Source organism: Rhinichthys klamathensis, unplaced genomic scaffold, assembly GCF_029890125.1.
Source record: "Rhinichthys klamathensis goyatoka isolate OS25496 unplaced genomic scaffold, OSU_Roscu_1.1 h1tg000053l_1, whole genome shotgun sequence".
Lineage (NCBI taxonomy): Eukaryota > Metazoa > Chordata > Actinopteri > Cypriniformes > Leuciscidae > Rhinichthys > Rhinichthys klamathensis.
In genome coordinates, this window is record NW_026606598.1 from 2,421,289 (window position 1) to 2,441,280 (window position 19,992).

General features: G+C 36.7%; 1 protein-coding gene across 4 annotated transcripts; it reads left to right on the top strand.

Moving 5' to 3' along the window:
- The first annotated feature begins 535 nt into the window (after nt 1-535).
- zgc:110045 (uncharacterized protein LOC664755 homolog) lies at nt 536-19,279 on the top strand. 4 transcript variants are annotated; one of them, XR_008806813.1, is made up of 14 exons: nt 538-672; nt 1,428-1,548; nt 4,227-4,250; nt 4,397-4,429; nt 5,689-5,805; nt 6,772-6,903; nt 8,945-9,073; nt 9,434-9,523; nt 11,032-11,073; nt 12,751-12,826; nt 13,713-13,765; nt 14,449-14,618; nt 16,304-16,832; nt 16,865-18,422. XR_008806813.1 is itself a non-coding variant. In XM_056248152.1 (13 exons), exons 2-13 carry the CDS (start codon nt 1,465-1,467, stop codon nt 18,987-18,989), a joined length of 987 nt encoding a protein of 328 aa, XP_056104127.1. In that variant the 5' UTR covers nt 536-672; nt 1,428-1,464; the 3' UTR covers nt 18,990-19,279. The 4 variants fall into 4 exon arrangements, 3 of the variants coding, with proteins under 3 accessions (XP_056104127.1, XP_056104126.1, XP_056104128.1); XM_056248152.1 differs by lacking the exons at nt 16,304-16,832; nt 16,865-18,422 and adding an exon at nt 18,953-19,279 and having other exon boundaries at nt 536-672; XM_056248151.1 differs by having other exon boundaries at nt 16,304-18,422.
- Nucleotides 19,280-19,992: the final 713 nt, after the last annotated feature.

A 19,992-nucleotide genomic window follows, 5' to 3' on the forward strand; every position in this document is an offset into this window, starting at 1 on the left:
AAGTGTGTTTTATGCATTTACCTGATGAAACCGCACAGAACTATTAGCCACACAAAAGAACCGGCTTTTAAAAAAATGTATTATTCAATTCAGACACCGTATTTTATATTAAGTATGCTGAATCTATAACTCATTCAGTCTTGTTCATGACTGGGAATTTTTTTAGAATACTTACAACCATAATTTAACAAATAACCCTTTTATTGGTTTTGATATTTCACAGAAGTAAAAAAAAAAAAACAATTATATATATATATATGATCAAAATACAAGAAAAAAAACAGTAATATTGTGAAATAATGGTTTTCTATTTTAGTATACTTTAAAATGTAATTTATTTCTGTGTTTTCTGAATTTTCGTCAGGCATTACCCAGTCTTCGGTATGATTCTTCAGAAATCATTTTAATATGCTGATTTGATGCTCAGTTATTATCAATGTAGGAAACAGTTGTGCTGCTTAATATTATTTTGGAACCTGTGATACTTTTTCAGTGATCATAATAAAAACGAACAGCATTTATTCAAAATGGAAATCATTTCCGACAATATAAATCTTTACATCTAACATTTCTTTCTCTTATGATCTATTCAGCTGTTCACATCTCTTTAACAAGTTCCTCTGCTGCTGGAGTGTCATGGAAAGAGGGACCACGTTCCATTTAACAGCTTATGTAAGTCTGAAAACATTTCAAAAGCAGTGGCTTTCAAAGAGGGCTAACAAACGAAAGCATCGGGACTCAATTGGAATAATAGATCTGATAAATAAAGAAAATTCATTCATTTATTTGTCATAGCTGCGGGGCCTCATTAGAGGAATATAAGGAATGAATAAGGCCTTATTAAAGGGAAATTTAAAACAATCCACTGAACTAATGCTGACTCATTTTTTTAAGTTTCACCCATGAATGTTCTCTGTGATCTCATCTGGCTTAGAATCGATTTAGATGCAGATAGCTCTGCTATAAAGTGCTCGCCATTGCGTTTTGATGTTTTGGGAACTGTTACAACTGTTACAGTTCAATTTGGGAACAGGCGACATTGTGTTCCCTCACTGATGAATTAATGGGCCTTGTTAGACATGGTCACACAAACATCACTTGATCCACAGGCCTAGAAAGACTCAAGTGGCTCTTTTTGAGTCTTATCAAACACTGTCACACCACTTCTATTAAAGCAGAACCATTAGAGACGTTAGAGGCAGGTCCTCGCCCACCCGAGTCCAAAAGGGAAATAACACACAACTTAATGTCAGAGCACAACAACAGGTACCTACAGCTAAACAAAACGAACACACAACTGAATAGACATCGCTGAGAGGGGTAATGGGAGAGAATTATGAGTTTTCATGGCTGAAATGTTTGCACACTGAAATTCATTTCATATCTGCTCTGACGGAATGGGTAAATTGGTCTGTTTGTGTGCACAGAGACAGTCTGTTTGAAGCATCTAGACCCAAGAGAAGAATGAATATGAATGAGAAGGAGGGAGGAGTATCGGAGGGGGGGCTAAATGTCACCCTCACCATCCGCCTACTAATGCATGGAAAGGTAAGACACATCTCCAATCCTCACAGAGCTGTACTTGTTTGCTTTCAGCCTTGTGTTTTGCAAGCGCATCCAGTCAAGCAATAAATACAGTAACTGAGAAAGATTTATAATTGTATAGGTGAGATTTTAGATTACAGGTTGTCAATATAATTGATTCTGAAATGTTTTTTTAGACGGCATATTCAGAAATAGCATTGGCAGCATAAAGTGGCATTTACGCAATCATCCTCTCTTATGAAAAGGAATTAAGTCAATAATCTTCCCGCTTATGAACATATCTATTATATTCATGACCTGTTAAAGGTTTGGAATAATTGCTATTTTTGAATGCTTTTGAAAGAAGTCTTCAAAAGTTCAAGCAAAACAGTAATATTGTGATTTTTTTATGACCATTTAAAATAACTTTATTCTATTTTAATTTATTCCTGTGATGGCAAAGCGGAATTATCAGTAGTGCTTAAGAAATGTTTCTTATTATTATCAATATATTTTGATATTCCTTAATTCCATTCAAAAGTTTGGGGTAAGAACTTTTTTTTTTTTTAAAGAAATTAATATTTTTAATCAGCAAGGACACTGTCACAATCTGTTGTATTTTCTGTTTCAGTTTCAAGTTTGCTTTTAGTTTGCTATCGTCATTTGTGTTTCCTTTCTTCTGTTTCTTCTGTTGTCATGGTTGCTCATTCATTGATTACACACACACACCTGTTTCAGTATAGATTCAGTATAAACTTAAAATTGCTGCCTTCGGAGGATGCCTTCCAAGGTAGGAAGGCATCAAGGCACGTCTGAATCCAATGTTAGCTCAACTTCCTGTCTCCTGAGATACCTTCATCTGAAGGATTGAAGGCAGCATAGATGTATCCTTCACTGCCTTTGATATCCCACAATCCTGTGCTTTCCATTCTGTCACAGTTGAGCTAAAAATTAAAAAAAAGATGGCATCTGAAAGTTGCTGTTGCTGATCAGTTTGTGTGTAAATTAATTAGGGCTGTCAGTTAAACGCGTTATTTACGGCATTAACGCAAACCCATTTTAATGGCGTCAATTTTTTTATCGCGCGATTAACGGTCTTTTTGGCCTAGCAAACTTTGTAGTTTTTTTCACATGCTTTTGCAACAGGACGCGGCATGCGCGGCGCTGCGCTATGAAACCCATTCATTTCAATGGCTTGCGCTGCGCGAGGACGTTTTGTTGCTTCGTCGACCAAAGCGCAAGCGGATCTAGCTAGACCGAAAAAAAAAAAAAGGCACGACGCACACACTTGTTTAGGCTTGCAAGCCGGCCAAATAGTAGGTTAACGTTACGTTTTGAGTGGATGACGAGCGCGAGACGCCGAAATGGATGCCAATAAGATTCTGAATGGAAAGTTTACTTTTAAAAAGTTGCCAAATGGTTCCATTGACGAGACCAAAGTGATCTGTGTGTTTTGTCGTTGTGAACTGAGCTATCGTCATCACAGCGCGTCCAGTCTGAAATACCACTTGATGATGGCCAAGCACACACACACACAGCTGATGCGAATTCTCCGCCCCCTCATCAATATCAGGACCTCGTCAGTATTTCTTTCACCCTTTTATTGATGGACAGTGTTACATTGTGTGAGAGATTATTTGCTCCAAGTGAGAATGTTAGTGTGAAATTGAACACGGTATATGCCAATGTTGTTTTCAATAAAAAACATTTGCACAAAGCAAGCCGATCCACTTTTCCATGTTGATAAGAGCATTAAAATGAGAAAAAATAATGGGACAAAAAGAAATCAAGAGACATTTAGAATAGATAAAAATGTGCGATTAATCGCGAGTTAACTATGACATTAATGCGATTAAATATTTTAAGCGTTTGACAGCACTAAAATTAATGTTTTTGACCAACGGTTTCCACTTCTGATGTCATTTCTATTGAGAAATTACTACTGTAGTAATTTAATATTTGTTGAGTTTTCACCAAAGCTCGCTCTATTTTGCTGTAGATCATTAAACTGTTTCGTGAGGTACCTTCGTGCGCAAATGCCATAGGACACTGTTACGTTTACTCTTCGTGTTCTCTAATCTGATCTGGTCTAATCTTTTGTTTTATTTAATAAAGTTACGCTGCATTTAGATCTTCTGCCCGTAATCTCGTCTTCTTCCTCAGCCCAGTCGTGACACGCATTCAATTGATCAAAAGTGACAGTAAAAGACATTTATAATGTTACAAAACACTACTACAAAAGATACTGTTCTTTTGAACCTTTTTAAAGAATCCTGAAAAAATGATCAGTTTCCACAAAAAAAATATTAAGCAACTGTTTTCATCATTGATAATAATAAGAAATGTTTCTTGAGCGACACATTTCTGAAGGATCATGTGACACTGATGCTAAAATGATGCTAAAAATTCAGCTTTGCCATCATAGGAATAAATCAGTAATTACAGTATTGCAGTATTACAGTATTGTAATTACAGTTTACAATATTACTGTTTTTACTGTATTTCCTTGGTGAGCATAATACATTTATTTCAAAAACATAAAAAATCTTATTTTTTCCAAACTTTTGATAGTATATATAGTGTAGAATATTAAAACCCTTTAAGAAGACAGATGGAACACCGCAATCAGTTCTACAGTTTACCATGCAATCATTTTTAGATTAACCACGTTTTGTGTTTGTTTGTTTTGTGTGTGTTTCTAGGAAGTTGGAAGTATCATTGGAAAGGTAAACAATTTTCAGTCTCAAAGCACTGTTCTTATTGTGTTTAATATGGCTTACAATCTAATCTTAATATACACATTCTGACATAATTAATTTGTTTTTTATTCAGATAGTCTTTTAAAATGATTTTTCCCTTGTTTGCTTTTCAGAAAGGAGAGACTGTCAAAAAAATGAGAGAGGAGGTAAGTGCTACATTGATCTTCATGATTAAATAAGACTAATCTTTTTTAATTTATTCTCGAATATCAAAACGTAATTTTATATTTCACATATTAAAGTTTTTAAAACTGATGTTTTTCTTATTACCTAGACAGTGGTAGTAACTTGTTACATATAATCTGATTCAGATTCCAAAAATTACTATTATTACTATAATAATTTTGTACTTATAATTAGATTATAATACTCATAGTCAGACTACAATTACTTTTAATTGATTACATAATTACGTATTATTCACACAATGGCAGTGATTAGATAATTACATATTCACACAATGGCAGTAAATCATTCATAATATTGATTCTCTCTTCATAATTTTGGTTCTTCTCATGTTTTAAATGGTCCTTTCTAAAAAATAACATACAGTCAGAAAGTCTTCTAGTTTTGTGTAATTGCACAGACAGACCAGCCACTAGTCAGGTGGCTATGATTACACAATTGAGAGGCCACAAAGCATATCGACATTGCATATCAAATCAACTCCTGACAAACACATTAATTATCATTTTAATGATTACTCAGCAAGTCATTTAACCATGTATTGTCATGTCTTTGGAATGCATTTTTCTTTCAATCACTGTTAATATAATTTTGATTATTTTAAAATTATTTATTTTAATTTTACATTTTTATGATTCATTTAACTATTAGCTTTTCATTAAATTCAGGAACCCCCTGCAGTTCCTTCACAAACCCTTTCATAATGTAATGTTTAATGCACTGCATGTTGTTGATAAAGAATGGATTATATTATTTTCTTTCTCTTCGTATTTTTATATCAATATGGCACATATTATCCTATTCAATTCACTGTGATAAATGAGTTAGGTCAAAAGTAGTCAGATTACATTACCTAAAATGTGTAATGTAATGGATTACGTTACTAACTACTACTTTGTCATGTAATTTTGAATCAGTAATGAACAACAATTTGTAAGTAATCTACCCAGCACTGCCTATGGACGATTGCTTTGAAATGACATGCAGTACATACTAATGCTGAATAGCTGTATAAAGATTAAATGTAACTAATTTGTGTGGCCACATGTATTTCAAAAATTAGACGGCAGAAAAATGGGATAATTTTCAGTTTGAGCAAACTCATCTTATTATCTGCATGATCTGGTATTTAACTAAAGGGTGCAATTGTCAGCCCAGAGGCCATTGATCAATTAAATGTGATGCAGCACAAAAACTCCGCTTTTCTCTGTGGATTCAGAGTGGAGCTCGGATTAATATATCTGACGGTTCCAGTCCAGAGCGCATTGTCACCATCACTGGACCGTCTGAGGTCATCTTCAAAGCCTTTGCCATGATTGCAGAGAAGTTTGAGGAGGTAGGCGGAATTTTTCCAGCAGTAATGAGCCAATAATGCCATGGGTGATTTAATTCATTTAGATATTAGTAGTTTAAAAATATCTATGTGGGCTTATATTCCTCCTAGCTATTATTTGCTATACTTTCCCATTAATTTTACAGTTAAAAGATTACTGTATAGGTGAATGATATAAAAGTATTATGCAAATGAATCACAATTGTCTGTGTCAGAATTACAGTGAACTTGATATTTAGATACTAACTTTAATAGTGTGATTTCCATAGTAATATGCCTGCATTCCATGCATGATTATGCGCTTGCCTTTTTTGTACTATTTGATGGTTTATTATACTGTTGTTCTTGTTTATTTTACTTACGCTTATTTTTGTGATTATATTTGTTGATTGATTGTTAATGAGTTTTAAATGCAGAGAGATCATATTAAAAATAGTATAGTAACTCATTCTGCCTTAACTGTTAATAAAATTATTATTTCTTTAACTTACAATGTTGAAGTTTGCAAGATATGATCTGGATTACGAGTCAGTCACTTGCTTTATTTTCTCCATGTTGCACAGCGCAAACCAATTGAGCTCTGTAACACTATTACACAGGCTTTTAATGAAATGAATTAAAAGTCAATTAGGTCCCAGCCAAGGGGAACACTAATTACTGTAATACTGACTTACAACTATTTATGCTTTTGTCCCACAATGGAGCTTGATATGGTTATCTTTTACATTGACACAGGACAGCAAATGCATTGATCTCCCAGTTAACATCTAAATGCAGTATTTTGTTGTAAAAAAAAAAAAAAAATCTTGTAAAATCCTGTCAATAATTTGTGTGTAGAGCTTTCATCTCAAACACTGTATCGTATCCCTGAAAATTGGCTTATAAACTTGTTTTTATTAAAAAAAAGGACACAATGACTTGACAGGAGCTGAATTGAGCTGCTTTCTGATATATATGCATCTCTTTCAGGATATCCTGGCATCCATGATAAACAGCACCGTGACAAGCAGGCCTCCCGTGACACTGCGCCTCGTCTTCCCTGCCAGTCAGTGCGGTTCACTCATTGGCAAAGGAGGCTCAAAGATCAAAGAGATCAGAGAGGTAGATATTCTAGGTAGAAGTTTAATTGTTTGCAAAGGCACAGGGTTTGTCATGCAGGTCACAGCGGCTCCCAGATGATGCACCGAATGATCCGTTAAACAATTAGTTTCCGTTGCCTCAGCGGCAGGCAGAAACACTTAACATCAGCATGATTGATTGTCCTCATCAAGACAGAACTTTTTATTCCTGAGCACAGGGGGCCGCTCGGCTCAGGCTTCCGCTTAATCCACGTTATGAGACGGCTGCACCCCTGAGCTGTAATTTCCTAAACTCTTGAACTCCCTCACTTTTCCTCAAACGTATCTATTCGTGGCTTTCGTTGATGGAAAGCAAAGCGATCCATCTCACAAGCCCAACCATTCGTTGTCATTTAGCTGCTGAAATTGACATGAGGACAGTGGCTTTTGCTTGAAGGCTTTGTTTTTTTATTTCGGCTGGTGGATCACATTGAATAAATATAGCTGTCCTCACTGCTGAGGGCTGTGAGGGGTGAACTGGCTGCTTTTATTCCCAGTTGCTATGAATGTCTAGGACAGGACGGCCCACCAAGGCCTAAATAGACTCACATTTATATACAGTATCCAAATAGCTTGACCTAAATAACTGGCCAGACGATAACAATGTCAGTTCTAGACATGAGAATAGCTGTAATACCAAAAGGGACTGTATAGCACACTTTTTTTTTTTTTTTGCAAGTGGGTTTGGAAAGCAATCAAAATTTGTAAACCTCCTCAATGCTGAGAACTTACATTATGAAATAGGATAATTGACCATTAGTAGTCCTATTGCAATTGTTTTAATATGTGCAATATGGACACTGTAGTTTAAAATGCTTCTCATCCAACAAAATGAGAAATTCACTCATCCATATTCTCTCATCCATATCAATATCTCATATTACAAAAATATCCATATCACAACTCTCTGGAACAATCTAATGTGATTGGTTAATCGCATCATGATATTTTCCTAATACTCCCAAGTGTCTATGAAAACGCTGTATATTATCGAAACTACTTTCTCTGGTATAACACTGCGGACTGTTTGAATATGCCTAGTATATAGTAGGCGAAAAACAGTATGTGGAATTACAGTATGTCATAAATCTTTCACAATTTCCACGGGCAAAATCAATATGAATCCTTACGATCATGAATTTCGCATGCAGGTGAAAGTTCACCTCAAATTTTTGGCGATGGATTTAAGTTGTTCACATGGATTCACTGGGTTTACCAAAATAAAACTTCTTGGTTTTAAAGTGACTTCAATGGACCTTTTTTGCCCAAAAAATTTAGTCGCAATTTACAATGGCACATGACAGTTACAATATACACTGTAAAAAAAGATTGAAGTTGTAAATAAGACAGACTATTGGAGTACATTTTACTAGAAAATGCTATTTCAGTTTTTCTACTTCAAAGGTTAAAATGTATGTGTTACTTGCCATTTCTTTGTTATTATTTGTGAAATTTATTATATATGGAACATACTGTTCACTGAACAAACTGTCGCAAAGTTCATTCCTCTTTAAATGTAGTAATGCAGTTTTGGATGCATCTCTCGTTTCATACAAATGCAACTGGTGCCATCTTGTAGTTGTGTCCCAAATGACTCACTGTCCAACATTCCACACTTTGTTTTTCCGGTTAATTCGTGCATTCTCCAGGTGCACTCTTTCTTTTTAGAATTTTCAGTGTGAACACACTACTCGCACTATTTATAATACAAAACTCAATGGAGTAGTCAAAATAACCACAAAAGATTTCCAAAATTAATGTTATTTTAATATCATTGCAGTGCTAGTTTTGTTGCTAGGCTGATTGTTTTAAACATCTTAAATGGACTTTCTTTTTTAACATACTGGAAGATTATAAAATAATTATAACTTATTTCAATGGTGACCCAGAACCGCAGATGTGGAGCGGATAATGACCTTCTCCTTTTAACTGTCACTATTTTAAGAAATATGAATGATGCCATTTGTGGCTTTTCTAATCATCCTGTCCAGCATGTATTGACCAGAAGTGTTGCTGTGTGTCAGAGCACAGGTGCCCAGGTCCAGGTCGCAGGAGACCTACTGCCTGACTCGACTGAGAGAGCCGTGACCATCTCAGGAACCCCCCACGCCATCACACAGTGTGTGAAACACATCTGCACCATCATGCTGGAGGTTTGTGAGCGTGCACGTGAAAGTGCATCCATCTTTTAATTGAAAATCTGTGCTATTATGCATGATTTGTCTTGTGCCTAAATGTTATTTCAGAGGTGGGGGAATATTCTCCAGGTTTTTTTTCACCTTCACACTTCATTTGCATTCGCTTTGAGCGCATGCACTACATGTTAAATGTTCCTGTTTGCTTCATTAGTTCCCAGAATCCAACCTTGGATGCCTTTGTTTTGCAGGGTTTTCCCTGGCCCGCATTAACTTTGGGCTTTGAACAGTGAAATCCAGTGAGGCTTAACAGAGTTCTAGAAACATACTGACTAAACGCCTTTGCTTTTGTCCTGACTGTTTATCTCCCTTATTTAGTCGCCACCTAAAGGAGCCACCATCCCATACCGACCTAAACCCTCCGTAGGTGGCAGCCACACAGTGCTGTCGCAAACACATGCTGCGCCGGTGAGTTCTCCATCCATCAGAAACCATAGAATCGAAAACAGCACTTCAGTAGTAATGTTTCCATAGTTCCCTGCAGTCCACTGGGACACTCTAAGTGTGGATATTTACACTAATTATTTTGCGAGATCAGCTGGCAGAATAAATCGAACCCACAGATGCAATCAGTACAGTCACCAATGGGGCCATTGGACCATTCCAAGTGCTCTTGAACATGCAGATCAGACTGGCTTTTAATCACTAATGCAGATCTGTAGGTGTTTGAATTGGTAAACTTGTGACTAATCATTGTAAACACAGCGGTATATAGCTGGACTAAACAATTCATTCATCAGTATTCTATTCATATCTTGAGAAAAATACTAATTAATACTAACTCTGACCCTTTAGTTTTGACATATCCTCTTGGTATGTCATCCAAAGGGCTTCTGTTGTTCATTTGAGTGATCATGACATTTAGTTTGACTGAGGTGAGGATTGCAAAGGCTAGTTGTCTGTATAATGAAAAATCATGTCAGCTACAAGCTCCATTTGTCTGGAGGATTAAAATGCTAAGAAGGAGTTAAGTTCTGTATTTATTTATTTTTTTGCTATGTCTGGTGATATCATGGGATGTTCATGTGATGCCCCCTTGTGGTTACATTAAGAAGAATTTAACATAGTTTAGTCATAATTCCACATGCCACTCTTAAATATGTTAATGACAAAGAAGTCTTACATGGACAGACTTTGACTTGTGGTGTACTTTGCAGCTTATTCTGGCCAAGAGCTGCCCACTGTAAAACGAACAAAGCAACCAACCACTGTTTGTTTTACGCATTCTTTAGGGGTGAATTTATGTGAAATTTTGTTATTACAACTATTAAAAGGCATCTAAAAAAGTGAAAATATGGATCAGCAGTCTGGTTATACAGAAACCTGTGTAGACTTGCTGAGCAAAACTTACTGATTATTTTACACAGCAAATTAGGTTTGTTTGTGGATAACTAGTATACATACTAAGTGTCTTGACAAGATTTGAAGCCACTAACCTGGCAAACATGGAAAATCCAATAATGAGTTATTTTACAAAAGTGCTCATAATATCAACCTGTGATACCTTTTAAGGCCAATTCACACTGCGCCAACTAACACAGACAATCACAAGATTACAGTACTTCTCAGGCATTTCACAACCCAACAAATGCCGATTAAACATGTTCAGACGGCAAAAACGAGTGCCAACAGACGGCGACAGGGATAACGCACTGATCCAACAAAACCCTACAAAGTGTCTGTTGCATCTGTCGGCTTTTGGTGGCGCAGAGTGAATTGGCCTTTAAAACTATTTTATTTGAATTCTGATTTACACAGTTTTGATTTTCACAAAGATTTTCTAGGTTTTTAATGAAATATGCATCAAATAGACTGCAGGCGGTCCATGGGCATACAATGTCAACTGTGACTAATGACCAAGGAGCAAATTGGCTGTTATTATTTGCACTAACCTAAACGTGTTATCTGTTTCACAGGCATTTGCTATTCCAGGACAGTTTGCCATTCCACCCCAAGACGTGAGTGTTCGTCCCACTGTCTGATCAGTATCATTCACAGCACACTTCACAACACCACTGCAGTGCCCGAGCATCCCACCCCTGACACAACCACATTTCTACCACTGCATTCCTCACACACACCTAAGTGCCAATATCCCTGTCCCTCTGGTCACACTGGAGCCTCCACAACCTTCCTTCGAGCGAGGATATCAGAGGCATAAGGAATGAAGATGCTCTTTGTCTATGACCTTTTCTTTAATATCTTACTGTATCTAGAATCACTAACATCGGTTACTCATTGTCTATTTCATATCCTTGGTTAAGACATAAGTAAACAATGTGTGTTTAATGAAACACTCACATATGAATGCTGTAATTACAATGGCTGCAAAGCAGCCCTGTATTGATAAAACCCTAAACAGCTAATTTCTAACTAGTTAGGGTTTGTTTTAAATCCCTAAAACTAAGAAGTAATCTTCTGCAATCAATTCAGGTCAAACTGTTCACTATACAAACTCCATTCGGTGGAATAACATTTCAGTCTACAACATTCAAGTTGCAATTGTGAGATATAAAGTCACAATGCGAGATATAGTAAAATTGTGACATACAGTGAAGGTACAATTACGAGACTTAAAGTCAATGTGAGATATACAGTAAAGTTGCAGTTAATTCAAAAAAGTTGCAATTGTAAGATACAGTCACATTGCGATATATAATCACACTGTAATATAAAGAAGAAATTGTGAGATATAAAGTCACAATGCGAGATATAGTCAAATTGTGACATATAGTGAAGGTACAATTAAGAGACTTAAAGTCAATGCGAGATATACAGTAAAGTTGCAGTTAATTAAAAAAAGTTGCAATTGCGAGATATAATCACTTTGTGAAATATAAAGCTGCAGCTGCGAGATTTAATGTCAAATGCGAGAGATACAGTAAAGTTGCAGGTATAAAAACAGTCCCAATTGTAAGATAAAATTTCATATTGTGAGACATAATCACACTGTAATATAAATTAGCAATTGTGAGATATAAAGTCAATGTGAGATATACAGTAAAGTTGCAGGTATTTTTACTGAGGCACAAACCATAAAATACAGACTTCCAGATCATTGAGACTTTGTTTAGAAGATCATTTCAGCTGTGTTATATATTTTTAGTTTTGTAAAAATCATAATTTTTAATACATTTTATATTAACTTGAAAATGTCCCATTGACTTGTTTGGTAATAAAAATATAACCAACGGTGATAACGTAATCATAATACTTGCATAACCAATTGTGATCGGTCTTCTTTCTTTCATCTATTTGCAATCTGATTTGTGATTGGTCCTGCATGTAACACTACCTCTAAACTGCAAAGCCGGTGTCACATTGCCTGTTGATTCTCACAGACAGCTGGCAGAAAACCAGACGCGTGTCATGACGACCGCAGAGCCTAAACGTACCTCACACTTTAACACAATCCTTTTCCTACCTCGCAAACACTTGAATTCCCTTCAGGAAATGCAAATCAGGTTTTTCGATCACATTATTTGGAGAGGTGGACGGTAAGTCCAGAGGGGGACCTGATAACTAATCCAATTTTGAGACTTGATATGGGTGCTGTTCTGTCTGTAGATGTGAGTGTCCTCTGAAATAATTCCATTTTGATTGGCTAGTTCTAACCTCCCTTCCTGCCCCCGCAGTTGACCAAGCTTCACCAGTTGGCTATGCAGCATATTCCCTTTACCTCCCTTGGGCAGAGCAACCCCACCTTCCCTGGTACGTACCCAAAGCTCCCCAGGGAAGTCTGTCTCTCCCTTTGTCTGTCTCTCTGCCTGTCTTTCTCTCGATCTGTCTCTTTCCCTCTCCGCTCTTTCATCTGTCATGTCTGACCACCGCATGTTCTACTTTTCCACTCTGAAGAAAATGAGGGCGAAGCCATTTTGTGGTAAGGCAAAAAAATATCATAACACTTCCAGCACAATGCCGCACATGCCGTGCCATGATACGACCACTAACCAGTCCTGATAGCTCTAGTTAGTCTGTGTTCGGATGCCAGCCGTTGATGGCTGCTTTGAGCTGTCAAAGGAATCTGCAATTGTGTCATGCCACCATAACGACAGCATCATGACGGCTATGTGATGCATATGTGTCACCCCTCTTTCTCCTTATATGTGAACTCATCATGAACATTTAACATTCTTCCCCCCTCATGTCACTCCATACCTCCACAATAACCCTGACCTGTTCAAACCGCCAGCATTCTCCTAAGCAAACCTGAAGCCCACTCTCACAGCAGCCCACATTTATCATGACAAACAGAGTCCACACATTGCAAGTGCCAGCCCATAATTACTACTATGGAAATAGGGAGTTGAAGAGAGACAGCCTCTCCATAGACGTTTCCGATAATGCGCGCTATCTGGAAAAGCTTTTATGGGTGTTTTTGAATCCCAGGCAAGCATGAATTTGCCATAAATTCATTCATGACTCATGTACTGAAGCAGCATTAATGCTTTTATACATTGTGTAATTTTAATGTGATATTTTTCGATTTTATTTGAGCAGTCTCAGTGGCAGTGTAGCAATGTTAAAATGTTTCTAAATCAATTTTTTTGTCAGCCATTAGGTTGTCTTTTGCTTACCTTCCCATTTCCCTGCATAGGTCTGGAGGCTTCCTTTGCCACCACTTCTCATGAGCTGAGCATACCTAACGATGTAAGTTATGTGATATAGATTAGGATCAAATAATACACTTGAGGCATAATGCTTGTTGCAGTTCATGTTGCAGTTATCGTTGTGTACAGTGGCCCCAAAAAGTATTTGGACACTTGAGTCACACTTCAATTGTTTGAATATCATTGCATTATCTATATGTGCAAATTATTAATACATTAGAATTATAATATTTGCAATTACTTTTTAACCAGGTGCTCCTAATCAGATTTATTAATGTTTTTGAAAGAAGTCTCTTATGCTCACCAGGGCTGCATTTATTTGATTAAAAAAATAAAATGAAACATTTTAGTGTACTAAAATATTTCACTTGACAACTTTTTTGGTGTGTTTTGCTTGAAAAGTCTGCTTGCCTTATATATCTTACTTTAAAATTCAAGCCAGTTGGTTTGATATTTTGTTTTTACTGCAAAGACATTCATTCAGTTGTAAGTGGGGCCATTAAAATAAAAATAAAGATGTATGCTTTACTATCATGCTGTACCATGACACATTGTTACACTGATTAAAGTATTTGTTATTGTAGAATTTATTTAGTAGAATTCAAGGCATGCCATATAGTAGCGAAAAACAACTTCCATGTCCTAAAGGTTCACTATCAGCCTCCAGTCTTTTAATGTCCAGATGTTGTTTGCCACTCACCCGTCTGTGTCTCTGTCTCTCAGCTCATAGGCTGCATCATTGGCAGACAGGGCAGTAAGATCAATGAGATTCGCCAGATGTCTGGTGCCCAGATCAAAATTGCCGGAGCCACAGACGGTTCGGCAGTGCGCCACGTCACCATCACAGGCTCCCCAGCCAACATCAGCGTGGCTCAGTACCTCATCAGTGCAAGGTGAGACCTTTCCCTCTCACAATTTTAACGGATAGTTCAGTCAAAATGAAATTCTGTTATCATTTACTCACCCTCATTTCATTCCAAATCCGTATGCTGGGTTTTTTTCTTCTTCTGTGGAACACAAAAGAATTATTGAAGAATCTTCACTTTTACATTCTGTGATAGTTCATAACGATCATGTCTAAAAAACACCCAAAAAAGACTTTTTTTTCTTGAAAGAAATTAATACTTTTCAGCATGGATGCATTAAATTGACCAAAAGTGCCAGTAAATACATTTATAATGTTGCAAAAATTTCTAGTTCTTGTGAACTTTCTATTCATTAAAGAATCCTGCAAAAAAGTATCATGTTTTCCACCAAAATATTAAGCAGCACAACTGTTTTTAACATTGATCATAATAACAAGAAATGTTTCTTGAGCAGCAAATCAGCAGAGGATGATTTCTGAAAGATCATGTGACACTGAAGCCTGGAGTAATGGCTGCGGAAATGTCAGGAACTCACTGACTAGATAATTGTCCAAATGAGATGTGTAGATCAAAAACTCCAATTAGGGACACTTCAAAAAAGCCCACACACTCTAACAATGAAGGGGAACCACCAATTGCCAAATAAAAGGACTGCTTTAATGAAGAAGTGGGAAATGTTTCGGTCACATGTGACCTTTCCCAATGCCTATAGTTAACTAGGACTGAAACGTTTTCCACTTTTTCATTAAAGCAGTGGTTTTATCATTGTTAGAGTCTGTGGGCTATTTTGAAGTGTTTACCTAATTGAAAATTCAGCTTTGCCATCACAGGAATGAAACACATTTTATTTAATTATTTCATAGTATTACTGTTATTACTTTATCTTTGATCAAATAAATGCAGCCTAGGTGAGCATACGAGACTTCCTTCAAAAACTTAAAAAAAAAATCTTAAAAACCCCAAACCTTTTTACACTAGTGTATATTCCAAACCTTCTGAAGCCATTAGATAGCTCTGTGTGAATTAAAACATTATTCAATTAAACCCTTATTAAATCATCAAATAGCGTGCTTTCAACGCATTACATCAGTTGTTTCTAATGTGTTTCATGACCAAATGCATTAATGTCAAATGTAATGTCTGGCATCATATTTAATTTGAGAGCTACAGTGGAGGAGAAGAATAACAACTTAAATGTTGGCCTTTTCCTCGCATAAACTATATATTTCAGAAGACTTGAAATACAGTGTATATCCTTTCATTGTGGATCTTGACAACCCAAGTCCCCATTCGCTTTCATTATATGGTCAAAATAAAAGGCATTTCTCCTTTTGTGTTTTACAGAAGAAAGTAAGTCATGAGAGTGAGTAAACACAATGACAAAACGTACATTTTTGGATGAACTATTCTTTTCCCCACAATCTATTTTACCTAATGGTGTAATATGTAGGTTGTAGACAGCAATCATGTGGTCTGTTTCATCTCACCTATTTGGCACTCCTTTATTAATTCGCATCCAGGCATGTTAAACCCTTATTATTATTCCTTCTTGTAACACATAACATTCCCTAAATTGATTATTCTTTTCTCTGTTTCTCTCACCCCCTCCCATGTCACTCTCTCCTCTTGTGTGCACCCGTAACCCCTCAATTAACCACACACTTGTCCTCACGTCCCTCCTTGTTTGCGTGGATCTGAATGTGTGTTTGCAGTTTAGAGATGGCTAAACTGAGCATCCAGGCTGCATCGTCCTCCTCTTCCAGCACACCTATCGACCTCAGCCTGGGCTTCCCCCAGTCCAGCTCCTCCGCCTCCACACCCTCTACCATGGCCATGCTGGCTGCTCCCTCCTCTATTAATGTCCACTCCCCCTCGTCCATCTCCTCCCTCCCCAGTGCCCACTATGCATTGCCTGTTTCCAGCCTGTTTGGCATGAAAAGCGTCCCCCTGCTGGCAGTGCACGCGGCCGCCTCCGCAGGCCTCCCAGCCGGCCTCACACCCTACACCACAAAGATCCCCACCTCATCCAGCATCAAAAAATCTGAGCGGCAGAAGTTTGCCCCATACTGAGCGGCCATGGTCTATTATCTCACCAGTTATGTTGTATCTGTTTGTTATTCGTTCAGTAATATTAAGTAGATTGAGAGTGTCTCTCACTGCCCCCTCTCTTTTTTTTTACATTTTCAACTCTCTTTAGTCTGTAATGTTGATGTTTGAGCAAAAGGTCTGCAAAGTTACAAAGTCCCTCCGAAAGGAGTTATTCTCCATATCAGTGCACAACTGTTTTTGAACTCCCTGAAAAGCCTCGATTGTAGTTTTGAACGTTCTTCCAGGAACAGACACATCTCAATGTTCCTCATTTAAATAATCCCCACCCAAGCCACAGGCCGGGTTGAGTTGCGTTAGTAGTGTGTTGAAACTCGCGGTTATGGTAAGGGGCGTGACATTTCCTGAAACACACTCAAAGTGGTTGACCAATCGCAACACACGGGTCCAGTCAACCAATCAGAGCACATGGTGCTTTTCAGAAGGAGGGGCTTCATAGAGACAGGAACTAAACAGAGCGTTACTGACAGACTGGGAAATAAGGTGCTGCAACAATGTGAAATATTTGAAAAATAATGACTTTTTTGAACATTCAAGCATGAAAACAGAATCTAGTAGACCCCAAAAACAAAATCAAGACTTTGTAAAAGGGCATAATATAGCCTCTTAAATGTCTCTGTGCAATATTTCACAAACTAGGAATGGCGAGTGCATGACAAGATTAATCGCTCCTTATATTGTCTTCCATTTTGTTTGCCGTTTCATTCAGAATTTTTTTAGATATCCATCTCGCTCCATTTAATTTATCTGACACTGCTCCTGCTCTTTTTTTTTTCTTTTTCTTTTTTTAAGAAAAGCCTAAGCCAACAGGAACTTGATTTATTGGTACTATGCAGCTCACGGTGTTGAGCATGTTTTTCTTAGATAAATATATCTTAAAGCGATCTTAAATGTGCTGATTAGAATGGCTGTCATCATTGTTATTGTATCACAATATACAAAGTAATTTAAAAGAGGGTGTGATGCTCTGCCTCATACTGATGATGTTATTCTGACTTTAACCTACTATAACATTGTCAGAACATACATCAATTTAGTTTTTTGTAAAACCCCTTTTTATTAACACTGCAGAGAAAATGACAGTAAAACAAAGGCACAGCAGGGCGTCAGAGGGGGGACAATCCTGGGCCCTGTGATGACGTCCTTTTAATACCATGGACCCCCTGATATGATTGAATTAATATATTTAGCAGCTCTATATTTTAATGTATTAAAACCTATTTATACTGTGTGGGAAAAAATGTGATATATTGTTTTCAAAATTAAATAATTGGTTTTTATATTGCCACTGTATTAACGACAAAACAAAATATTTAAAATAATATCTGGAAAATATTCACATGGAAAAGTTTCACAGCGAATAACTACTTTAGATGTGTAAACATGAGGAACAATTTCATTTAAGTTACTGATAGTGATTTATTTTCACAATGAATATTGTTGCAAAGCAGTTTTATAAGTATAATAAGGGCCATTAAAAATATTTAACATCTTAATTATAACATGTACACGTTGACAGTAACTGTTCAAACATTTGGGGTCAGTATGCTTTTTTTTATTCATCAATGATGCATTAAATTGATCAAAAATGACACTAAAGACTTTATAATATTACAAAAGATTTCCATTTTAAATAAATGCTGTCATCAAAGAATCCTGATTAAAAAAGTGTAAAGGTTTCCACAAAAGTATTAAGCAGCACAACTGTTATCAACACTAATAAGCTCAGTTTCTTGAGCAGCAAAACTGAAGACTGGAATAATGATGCTGAAAATCCAAGAACATTACATTAAATTATATTTTACAACATTGTAAAATCACCAGATGTAACAGTATCACTGCTTTTACTGTATTTTTGATCAAATGAAAGCAGCCTGGATAAGCATAAGAGACTTCTTTCAAAAACGTAAGAAACCCCACCGAAACATTTGACAGTAGTGTATGTATTTTATATATTTTTGTTTGTTTTTTTCTCTTTAATTTTCTTTAAACCCCCATAGCACTCCCTTGCAACTCCCTGGTCCCAGGACACCAGTTTAAAAAGCCCTAGTAAAAGCTATACTTTGTGTTAAATGTAAAGCAATATCTACTAAAGGTGTTATTTTTCTCTAAGCTAAGATAAACAATGACACTATGAAACTGTGACAGCAGCTCTTTATGCTTCTTCTGCCCAGCAGGGCTAATTATCAGATGTACAGCTGTTTTTAACAATAATTTGATCTGTTCTTCTGTATGATTGTGTGTTTTCCTCCTAGGCTGTCCTCAGTGATAGCAAGTCTGAGGCCACTGTAGTGCAACATTTACAGCTAAACATTAATCTCTGATTGGATTACCCTAAAGACATAGTGGACTCTTATGGACTCAGACACTACTCAAGAAATCCTGGCTACATGATGTAAATTGTTTTCTAACTTGAAAACTATGTATTAAACAGATGCGCTGTAACTGTAGTTTCATGTATTTGTGTTTGATTTTAGATTGCTTGAAATTCTGTACACATTTTACTTTTCCAGGTTCCAAGTATGACAAATCAATGTGCTTTTGACATTTGACTTTAATTAAACAACAGCTTTTTAATAGTACTCACACTCTTTTGGTTTAATTTTATATCCAAAGATGACTTCTCTTCAAAGAAAATGCCTTGGCATTGCATTTATAAAACTTTTAATGCAATTATACTTTTTGAATTCCCTATTTCCTTGCATTTCAGTGCCTGACCTGTTGTGATTGAAGTTAAAAGGTAAAAGAAGAGAGTTTTCATGGTGCTGATGCATATCTGCTGCCGTGAGTCTTTCAATAATACATGCAGTGCTTAAGACAGGGTTATTCTGGTAAAAGTACGCTGGTCTCTAAGAACCTGGAAGTACATTCCCTCATGGGGAAAGCTGTTTTCATGCCCTGTATGTGATTCATGTTTGTCTTTTGGAGAGCTTATTTTGTCCTGCTTATCAACCATTTGTTTCTGGTGGATGTTTGCGGTTTTGTAAATGTCATCAGCACTCACTGGTTTACTGGAGAACAGACACTGTGACAGGCTGAATGCTATTCATCTCAGTCAGCCCCAGAACATATCATGCCCATAGGAACCGGTGATAATGCTTGAACCAGCAATGGATCAAAAACACTGCATGTTTTCTCATGACCTATTACATGCGTTAATAATTTCCCAAGACATATGAATGCATTATGACATATGTTTTACCTTTGTCTTGGATGTTTCACGACAGACTTCTTTCTAGGGTTCTTTGACACAGTTTCCTCCCATAGAAGAAAGGCCTCTATGAATATTAAAGCT

What these genes read in the sequence shown, in the direction of transcription:
- zgc:110045 (XM_056248151.1), top strand. Translation starts at nt 1,465, where the DNA reads ATGAATATGAATGAGAAGGAGGGAGGAGTATCGGAGGGGGGGCTAAAT. An exon ending in TCTGCACCATCATGCTGGAG is followed by an intron (nt 9,074 to 9,433) that starts GTTTGTGAGCGT and finishes TCCCTTATTTAG; the next exon opens with TCGCCACCTAAAGGAGCCAC. An exon ending in GAGCAACCCCACCTTCCCTG is followed by an intron (nt 12,827 to 13,712) that starts GTACGTACCCAA and finishes TTCCCTGCATAG; the next exon opens with GTCTGGAGGCTTCCTTTGCC.